The 10997-nt window shown below is 43.0% G+C and overlaps 2 protein-coding genes across 2 annotated transcripts; both read left to right on the forward strand.

Annotated features, from left to right (window-relative positions):
• Positions 1–961: 961 nt before the first annotated feature.
• On the forward strand, positions 962–4173 carry LOC109469104 (C-type lectin domain family 4 member M-like). Its single transcript, XM_019767489.1, has 6 exons — positions 962–1091; positions 1737–1910; positions 2277–2515; positions 2946–3015; positions 3180–3388; positions 3976–4173. Exons 1-6 carry the CDS (start codon positions 962–964, stop codon positions 4171–4173), a joined length of 1020 nt encoding a protein of 339 aa, XP_019623048.1.
• Positions 4174–6526: 2353 nt separating this feature from the next.
• LOC109469115 (galactose-3-O-sulfotransferase 2-like) lies at positions 6527–8738 on the forward strand. Its single transcript, XM_019767500.1, has 2 exons — positions 6527–6621; positions 7487–8738. The coding sequence occupies exons 1-2, from the start codon at positions 6527–6529 to the stop codon at positions 8736–8738; spliced, it is 1347 nt and encodes a 448-aa protein (XP_019623059.1).
• The last annotated feature ends 2259 nt before the right edge of the window (positions 8739–10997 follow it).

Here is a 10997-nt window from a genome sequence, read left to right on the forward strand (position 1 = left end):
CCTTTATTTTTGGTACCACCAATAAATAGCTAGTAACAGCCACCGATTCAAAACAAGCAACTGTTTTCTGTCAGCTAGTAGTATGGTCTAGTATATATCGCCTAACAGTAAGTTGAATGAACTCCCATAGCATACTGACAGTATGCAATGGAAGTTCATTCAACTTACTACATTTGAAATGGGAACCAGCTGCGGCACCAGAAACTGACTCTTAAAATCCAGTTTTTAGTGCCCTGAAATCCTTTTGGGCGCCTTCATGAGATTTCGTTTAATATTGCAGAATTATCACACTGGACATCAGCAAAAAGATGATGTGATGCATTTATTCCTATAATCATGTTACACAAACCGTGTCACTTACATTATCATTCCCAACGATATATGTAGAAAAGGCTTCATACACGGTTGGCCTGATAGATATTTTTTAACACAAGAGAGACCTTTTGGAAGGTAGTAAATGTTAAATTACACTTTGGACTGATTGAGAGAGATTGAAAGAGTTCTACTGCACTGCGACACACTTATATATCTTATATATGATGCAAGCTTTTCGTATCCTATACTTTGGCCGAATTTACACAGCAACACCGCCTAACGACCAAAACTTTAATTGCAGAACAACTGATCGTGCGCCAAAGTGGTCACATACCGTGCTATAGCTGATATAGCTAGTACACTGTATTCCGGATAACGGAATTATGGGTAAAGCAAGAGATAAACCAGCTGTCATGGTAAGCCCATATACATAACCTTCTGCCCAGGGTAATAACGATATTGTCATGTCTGATGATGTCACATGTTCGTCTATCCTTATACGTCATCTTGTCATAGCAACATGGCAACGAGACAATCATCATATGTGGGCGTGTAAACCTAGAAAAAAAACCCCACTGAGTCTGGACCCGGATAGCAACATTTTTTGGTAAACAAGCCTGACGTTGGCAAAGGCTGGCTGCGTGCAATGGATGCAGACGTGTACGAAGAAGCCTGCGTGGTCTTTCCATCGGGGATTTCGGCCGGCTCCGGCCATGGACCCTCTAGCGACACGGGAATTCGAACCACCCAAGGTTCAGAAATATCGGGAGAAGAAGGTATGGCATCCCACACGTTTAGACAATTACAGACGTGCAACTTGATAAACAATACATACAAGTAGAAGACATCAAGGGGCGAATCATCACTTTACCTTAGATATCAGAAAAAAAAGAAGATGCATAATATCAGCCTCAGCCAGACTAACAACGCGAGCTGAGGTAGAATAATTTGCCTGGGGAGTTTTGCCACTATAGAGTAATCTCCAAGCAGATCCTACGGTGGACAGGCAGTATCCAAATCGGCCATGCAGCAACTGGATGTTAATAGCCTTGGAACGCTTCGACTGTCAGCAGATAACATGACAATAGCAGAAATTAGGATGTATTTCTACTCAGGGGACGGAAATATAGTTTTGGGTGGCGTTAATTTATGCTAGGTTTGTATGTTTGGATTCCGAAGTGAATGGGTGAAGATTGCGTTTCTCTTCATTGACGTCGACAGGGTTTTCATTGACTATGCCCTGGGTTCAAGGATGTGGTTGCCAGAAATGTACAGAATTAATACAGAACATACATAGCGGATTAAATTTCATAATACTATTGTGTGAGTAATAATTGTATTATTTAATTCATCGACACAAACTATATCTGATTCCCAGAAGTTTGAAATGTCTGATGTCATTTTGTTGATTCTCTTAAAAGCTCGCTTCTCTCCTGACATCTCTACCGCTGATGTCCCCAATGGCTACATCCCGGGAGTGGGTATGGGGAGCCCTGGTCAGTCCCAGGTCTTGACCAGCGCCATATTGAAGACCATATCCGTGCTGACCGTCGTAGTTTTGAACATCTGTCTGCTGGGCACAGTTATCTTCGTAGGTGAGTGTCATATATCCGAATTGGATAATAATGAATGAATGAATGAATGAGCTCTCGCACTTTTTACACATCGGGCATGTTTCTTGTGGCCCAAATCACGTTACTGACTCTCCCCCAATCCGAGTATTCAAGCCTTGCTGCAAAACTGTACATGATCTTCAGTTTACTTCTACATGTAGCTCTCGATCAACGTTCCATCTATTCCACCACCATATTTGATCATACTTGGACTAAGTTGTAGATTATCTATTTCGAACTTGTTTCCGTTTGTACATTTGCCTGTATTCTCGTGGGTCATGATGATATGCACGAAACTCACTGTTTTCCTGTGTCTGTAACGTGGTTGTTGCGTCTTCGTTTATACAGCAGTCACAGTATTGGACCTGAAGTTGTCCGTCAGCCAGCTTGACCAAAAGATAAGTGCTGATATGTCGGATCTAAAGATGTCGGTCAGCCAGCTTGACCGAAAGATAAGCGTTGACGTGTCGGATCTGAAGCTGTCGGTCAGTCGGCTTGAGCGGCTGACGTCCACTCTGACGTCCACTCAACATGCAGTAATCTCTGCCTGGCCGCGACAGGTAATACAGGGTCCGATCAAGCAGAATTAACCTATTTTCAAAAGTTTTAACATTTAATAAAAAGTTAAAACTTTTGATCCAACACAAAGCATGGTTCTCACCTAGAGCTTTCGACCAGTCACTCCGGTCTTCTTCGGTAGACTGACCCAGTGAGACTTGTCACGTGGCTCCTATGGAGTGTGACGTCAACACTGGGTCAGTCTACTGAAGAAGACCGGAGTGACTGGTCGAGAGCTCTAGGTGAGAACCATGCCTTGTGTTGGATCAAAAGTTTTAGCTTTAAACATGCAAATACCAACACAGATGAACTTTCATGACAGAATCAACCTACGTAGGACATACTTAACGTTTGCGCTACATTTTATTTTATCAATGCGAATCCTAGTGTGAAAATTTCCATCCATTTTATAAGAATATTTTTCAAAAGCAAGGTACATGTTTTGGTTGGAATTCACAGGCAGTGGGAACAACAGAAGGTTTGCCAGGAACGGTGGAAGATGAAACAACTACTTCAGCTCACCTGAAAGGTAAGAAGAGAAATGCATCATGTTCATAATAATATAATGATAATATTGATAATAATGCTGATAATATTATGATAATAATGATAATAAAATGATGATAATAATAACAAGAATAATGATGATGATGATAATAATAATGCTAATGATAATAAAATGCTGTTTTTCAGCGACCTGTCCTGACGGTTATAAGATGTACCGAGAAGTCTGCTACAAAGTGTTCGACACGTACAAGACGTTCTCCCAGTCGGCGGAGACCTGTCGGGCTGACGGCGGCACCCTCGCCATGCCCCGCGACGCCGGCATCAACGCCTTCCTCTACTCACTCACCACCGAACTGGGCAGCAACGACGACTTCTGGGTTGGCCTGCACGATCAGGTTAATCTCTAAACTGATTTTTTTGTGTGGCTACACAGGCAGTATCAACTTGGCCAGCTAGCCAGTCACCAGTTAACTAAGTGGTCCTGGGTGTACCATCCTGGTTAGTTTACGGCCGCTCCGATAGTCGCCACGTACGATTTGATACTGTTTGATACCAATTGCAAGGGCATTATACAGAGAAAATGTCATTGTTGATACTATGTGAGTATGTCCGCTACGAATATCGGGGCGGACGAAAACTAGGCCGGACGCGTACGGTATCCTGGCTAGGACATTGTACCATCGATAGCAAACTCCTTGGTAAATTAATGATAGGCATTTCCAAGTCTCGTAGGACCATGCATGGTACAACTCCTACACAATGTATTCATGTTATTGTTTGCTTTTAAGTTTGAGTTCTGCATGATGCGATTCATTGTACCATCAAAAATAAATTAATTGGTCCTTTATCATCCCGATAAAGGCGACGGTAGTAAGGTGAAAATTTGATCCCTCTGTCCTCGTTTAGTTGGAATAAAATTCAACATGTACTATGATTATTACCAACACAGATGAACTTTCATGATACATACATTTTCCACCAGGGTCAGGAGGGCCAGTGGATGTGGCTGGACGGCACGGCCCTGGGCGCCCCTGGCGGCGACGGCGGGAACTACAGCGCCTGGGCGGCGGATCAGCCCAACAGTTTCACCGGCGAGGAGGACTGCGCCCTGCTGCACACCGGCTGGTACGATCACAACTGCCAGTCCGCGGAGGGATTCATCTGTCAAGTCATGCCATAGGAATGAACGAACGAACGAACGAATGAGTGAATGAATACACACACACACACGAATGAATGAATTTGGTGAATGAATGAGTGAATATATGAATGAATACACGCACGGGTGAATGAATGAATGAACGAATGGGTGAATGCACGTATTCATGCATGAATGAATGCATGAGTGAGTGAATGAATGAATGAATGAACTTTATTGCTAAGTTACACATAGTTCAATCTTAATAACAATGACAAAGCAATAAAAACAAGTCTATTCTAAACACTATGACTACAGGAATATAAACGCAAATGACATTTTGATATACTAGTAATATACGTTAACGTTTCTGTGTGTTATGTTACATTCTCTCTCTTTGTAAAGCGCTACACTTATGCGATAGCCTAAGTACAAAGATATTAATGTATACGATCCGCCTCACAAGCAGCTTGCATGGGGGTTGTCCCGACAACGTAACGCTTTACCTTAAATTAGGGAGGACCGACTGTCACTCAGGAGGACCAACTAAGGGCAATTACGCAAGACTTAGAATTACGAGGATAAGATTTGATTTCCCTACAAAGCATGGGAATTAAATTTCATTCGCCTTACAGAAAAAGAAAAGCATGCACGACCATTTGTTGTTGTGAAAAACAACAAAACGTGACATTGGGAGACTGCAACACAGATACTAGATACGTAGATGTATAAAACATGTCATTTTGACAAGGTTGGTCTAGCAAAGGCGACGTGAATTTAGATAAGGACGGAGTACGCATATGCAGCAATGAAATAATATACTTTTTTCATTCAATTTTCTATAATACAAAGCAGCTAAAGAAAAGCGAAATAAAGCAAACGGTTCAAAAGCTGTCAAATTTAGCCAAATAGGGAGAATAATTTGCCAGGAGAGTTTGGCCACCGTAGTAGAGTCCATTTGCCCGCGCCGTTCGAGAGAAATCAATCGGTACCTTCCCGTGGACTCGGACTCTCCTGGCGAATTATTCTTCCGCTTTTTACCGAATTCTACGATCCGTATCACCGTAGAAAGGCCATGCAGATCCTCATGTAACATGTAGACGAAGGCAATCGTCCGTGGGCACTCCTTGATTTCAAGAGTGGGGGTAATTAACCTCAGGAGCGCGGTTTAGTCAGGCACTCCCTGATTAGAGAAAGTTGACCTGGCCGATTATCGAGGGCCAGCGTACCATTTGAGACGTGGCTGTTGCAATGTGTTTGCCCCATTAAATGTACGTGGTTATGAAGGATGAACTAAATACACATAATTGAAATACGTGCATAATTACATAATTACATAAGTGGATGAAACAAAAATGACTATAAACAAGACAAGTTGGCTATGTACGTATCAATTGTTGTCCTCAAATGTTGTCCGTCAAGTTTATATCCGAATGAAGGGCAAATAGCCAAGAATGTTGTTAAGCGGGTTCGTTTGTAACGAGGATTACTTAGTATGTCTTCGCGGACACGGGGTCACACCATTTTGTCCGATTTAGTGTCTGATTTTCTTTAGACTGAAAATTGAATGCGTGGCGGAGTGAGAGTTACTTGGGATTTCAACAGACGCGAAGAGGAAACTTTTGCTGGCCTCTCTTCGAAGTTGAGTTTTACCATAGAAGGAGCGGGTGGAAGAATTCATTAGCATAAGTGACTTAAGCAACACAGACAGTTCTGCCCAGGTAGGTTGACAACTATCTATCTAGTCCAGCAATTAGCCAGGCAGTATTGACAGTCAGTATCCGTATGTTGGCTGGCGTAAAAAAAGAGCTACATGTACACAAAAAAGGAAAGCTCGATAAAACCCCCTAAAATATGTCAAAAATAAGCCAAAGCCTGAACCCCTGCCTGGAGAGTACTTTTCAATCGGCGTGACGTGTCAAGAAAGGTAGTCATGTGAAATAACGCCTGATAGCAGCAAAGTACGTTTCTTTGGAGGCCAAATGGTTTAATAGTGAGGTGAAGTCACAGACAAAAGGCCAAAAAGCATCTTTGTACAATGTTTACCCTAGTTCCCGTGAAGCCTACCTACAAGAGATGCCCTACATATTGTAACTTCACTTCACTAACCCATTATTTGACCTTATTTTTCACGAGCGCCATTTTGAAATCTGAAATGTGCCCCAGGGGGCATGGGAGAGACAATCGTACAGTGCCTATGTCTGAATGGGTTATAATAAGGTGCGGTGCTGGATAGTCTCTGCGTATCTACATAACGCAGATTAGCCCCAGTCACGGCTCTGGATACGCGTTGAAATAAGTCTGCCGTCACCATGTCATGTAAAAAAAATGTTGGGATAAAAAAAGTAAATATCGCCTTTTATTTGTCTCGCAGTCCGCAACATTGAGAACTAAGATGAAGACTGAAACGCAGCAAGTCGTCTTCTTTCTTGTCATCCTGGTGACTGTGGGCATGTTTATTTTGCTTTCGTCATCACGTCACATGGAAAGGTACGGTACCGGTGTTCTAGTATAGTCATAACCTATCTGTGTTCAAGCTGCGTTATGTAACAATAGGACGATACAAAAAGTATATCTTACGGTCGTTTCTTTACAAAGTAAGTTAAATCAACCCTACTCCATGGCAAATAATGAGTGCCAGTCGTCAGGTCAGGAAGTGGAGGTGCCATGAGCCAAAATGTGACACCTTACGAGTGTGTTTGAAAGCAAACTCAGCTGTCAGCCATGTTTGTTTATATTCTGGTAGTTTGTGGTGACATCTCAAACTGAGTGTCTCGTGTGGTTGACCACACATGTCAGAAATGTGACATAGTTGCACAAATATGTGGAAATAGGTATAGTGGAAGTAAGTTAAAGTTTTTAAAATAAAATATCTTTTTGAAATAAATACATTATGCCCCTTTAAGGCCTAGGATGCAGGTTTACGCCAGCTATTTGATGGCAGGCTGTCTTGTCACAGCTGTGGGCCGTGCAATGATTGTGACTTGCCCAAATATTTTTCTACATTCAGAAGAAAGAAACTTTGCCTCTTACTTACTTACATGTGTACCTAGTTCGAGCATGGAGTTAAAAATCAAGATTTTAGTTCGAGCATGGAGTTGAAAATCAAGATTTTAACTCCATATGGTTCGAACTCGAACCAATCCAGAAAGGCTCCTCCATAGCACTTTGTTCTCCATGGTCCTTCGTAGCTCGTTGGTATCAGTGCAGGTCGGTATCACATCGCAGATGGTCTAAGTAGGTGGCTCTGGGTCTCCCCTACCTCTTTTTCCGTGAGCCCTGTGTTTTTCCTTGCCTAGCATGAGCATATCTCCCTAACTGAAGATGATTTTCTTAATTGTCACTACCTTTGCAGGTCTTATTACAGTCCACCTGTCCTAGCGTCACGGTCACGTCTTTGCCGTCCTGAAACCAAAGTCGCCTTCATCAAAACCCACAAGACGGGAAGCAGCTCTATGATGCAAATATTTCAGCGCTTCGGCTATCTTCGGAACCTCTCGTTAGTGCTGCCTAAATTGGGCAACATCAACGGTTTGTATCCGTACAGCATTCTGGACCCGAGTAAGTACCTTCCGCCGGAGAACAAGGAGTTCGACATCTTGACACATCACACCATCTACGACCGAGCGAGGATAACAAAGCTGCTATCTGATAACGCTACATTTGTAACCATCATCAGAGAACCCATGGACCGTCTGAAGTCTGCCTTCAACTTTTACAAGTTGGACAAGAAGCTCCACATTCACGGACCAAACGCCCTCCTGAAGTTTCTGCAAAACCCAGAAAAATATGAAAACAATATCAAAGGGCCAAAACCTCACTTAACAAAAAACAACATGGCAATAGAGTTGGGATTCCCCCTCAACATCCTCTCATCCGGGGTAAAGGACGACAACATCCGGGACTTTGTCGACAAGATCTCGCAAGAGTTTGACCTAGTGATGGTGATGGAGTATTTCGACGAATCGTTGGTGCTGCTGAGGCGGCTACTCTGTTGGGACATGCAGGACATTCTCGGCTTTAAATACAACAGTTATAAGTACGGAATCGGTGACGCTAGCTTCCCGAAGCAGCTTGTAGAAAACTACCGGCGGCACGACGCCATCGACTACGCGCTCTACGAACACTTCAACCGGACATTGTGGAGGAAGATCAAGATGGAGGGTAGCGACTTCCGGGAGGAGCTGGCTCACTTCCGGTGGCTGCAAACAACGATGAAAACCCAGTGTAACCGAGAGTCTGGTGACTTCGCTCCAATCTACATCGGTGAAACTGCCTGGAATGCCGGATTCCACATGGATGCAACGTTTTGTACCTGGATGAAGGCATGGCATATGTGCTATTTTACCTTACTTCGAGACAGGAATCTCAGAATTCAGCAATTCAAGAAGAAAAGCCCCATACCTTCAAAGTCGACGTGTGGTGGGTTCCACTGCCAACCGTACTGTGTCCTGTGCGAGGAAATTAAGAAGCAGTGCACGCTCCACGAGTACGCCGCGCATCTCTACCGGGAGGGTCTTCTGTCGCCGACCCAGTCAAGTTCTGCAAAATTGTCAAAGTCGAATTCAAGGCATAGCCATGGCGGGAAGCCGGAACCGCTTACTTAAGCTTAAAAAGAGAACAGTGGTCTTACCATTGATGCAAAACAACTTGCTTATAGATGAAATGTGCTTCGTCATCTATGATCTATGCAACGTTACCCCTCCTCCTAAAATAAACCACAAAACCCTCCGCTTTATTTATGCCGCTATGTACGGCCCTTGTCTCCACCCCCCACCCCCCAAACCATGGGTGGCGACATTTCTCTCGTCAATCAGTCATAGAAGTCTTTCTTGGTCAAAAACTTTCTTTTATATAACCTGGGCCAATAGCATGTATATTATTTAATGTCTTGGGTTGGTGGGACTTCGGTGCACTACCATGTCAACTCTAGGTATATTGTATTTTGTTGTGTCACTATTAAAATGAGTTTAAAAACTTGATTGCAAACGCCACACTGCCCTTGGTAATATTTTGTTATGTATTGATGAAAATGAAAAAAAAGTGATTGGGAGTAGATTAGGAGCATCAGTTCGTGGTTGGCTGGTGTTCGGCTGCGCCGGTCGAGTGTTTGAACGTTTCAAAACGTTTGCCCATAGTTTGACGTGTCTAATCCCCAGTGTTCAAATAGCCTGTGTCATAGGAGGGAGGATCACGTTCGAACGTTCTAAGCTTCAAGATTGTTTGAAAGTTTAAAGCTTTTTAAAAGCTTAAAGCCTGTTTAAAAGTGTTTAAAAAACTGACACATGTTGGGTTTGCGTTCACCGTATAGTATACGTAATTTGTGGTCCTAAACTATAGAAATCTCCATATGGGGAAAACTGTCGTCTGATACAACTTCATGAACGATCCGGTCCCTGAAATGATTCTACCCGGTGACCTGGATCTAATATCTACACAATAGATAGTTCGGCTACACCCATGTAATGTGCCCATTAGAGAGGGCAAAAAATGTCAAACAGATATGAGGCTCTGCATGGGGGGGGGGTGACCTAGGAACGCTTAAGGATCCACTTATAGGAGGGCTGCGGGAGTAGATTGGGGGCAGGTAGGAGAAGCTAGGTTCAACTGGACGAGACTGGGCGTGGTTAGATGCGAGTCAAGTACGAACTGCAATCGGAATTTAACCGGAAACCCGCATACGGATTTTGAGGCCGCCAACAAGAAGGAAGTTCTTCACACGGTTTCCCGGTAAACATTGGATCGCAGTTAAAGGCATCCAATGCACTTTCAGGAAATCTGTCTGATATTGACATTTACTGCCATTTCTTAGCCCGTTTTTTCATCATCTCATACTTGAAAGTATTTGATAGCCCAGAAATAAGCTGCATGAGGCACCTCTTTTATTTTTGGGTACCACCTGTAAATAGCTAGAAGCAGCCTACGATATACAAATACAAAACAAGTACTCATTTTCCGTCAGGGACATCTCCTTTTGCCTCACAGATATCAGTATGCTATGGGATAGGGTTGATTCAACATACATGTGTACTACATTAAACGAATGACCCGAAAATTGACGTTGAAAATCCAGTTTCGCTAACATGAAATTGCATTGGATGCCTTTAATCACATTATTGGTTAAACTAGACATCTAAGGAAAGGGTTATCTAGTCTGTTTTTGTTGTGTTTCAATTGCACTAACAGGTACGAAAATTCCATTACACGAAAGCTATAACCTCTTGTGTTGTAAAGCAGGAGCTTGTTGCGCAACAACGACCAAAGATAAGATTGAAAGAGCACGATAGTCATCCATATTTCTACTTTTCTGTATCATTAAATGTCTTACAGTTGTCAAAACACATCCAGTTGCTTGACTACCATTTTTGTTTATCTCACTACCTGGATGTCTAACTGTCATCAACAATAGTCAAAGTATTGCAAGAAACGCACATACACAGTGAGTGTTGGGGTCTTCTAATGCGTCCCAGGTTTACGTTTGATGGTTGATTACGACTGGCCCTGAGCCGAAGTCTAGGACAGCCACCGGATGTTGTATCACAAACTCGCCAAGTCTTCTTTGAGGAAATGGGTTAAATTACGTGGGAGTAACATGCCCGTAGCCAGGATTTTGAAGGGGGGGGGAGTTCTTCCCACTGCTTGAGGGGACCTCGAGCGCTGTTCCTAGGGGGTCCGGGGCCATGCTCCCCCGGAAATTTGAAAAATGAACCTTCTAAAATGGCATTTCGTGCATTTTTGAGAGGATTTCCACGAAAAAATCTGAGATAAATTTATATTCAATGACAAAGGGAGCAGTTTTTCTACGATTCCAGTCCATTTTTTAAAGAAAAATTTTGGACCCTAACATAAAATGTGGACCAAAAAGT

The sequence above is a fragment of the Branchiostoma belcheri genome, unplaced genomic scaffold, assembly GCF_001625305.1.
Source record: "Branchiostoma belcheri isolate BF01 breed outbred unplaced genomic scaffold, Haploidv18h27 scaffold10, whole genome shotgun sequence".
Classification (NCBI taxonomy): domain Eukaryota; kingdom Metazoa; phylum Chordata; class Leptocardii; order Amphioxiformes; family Branchiostomatidae; genus Branchiostoma; species Branchiostoma belcheri.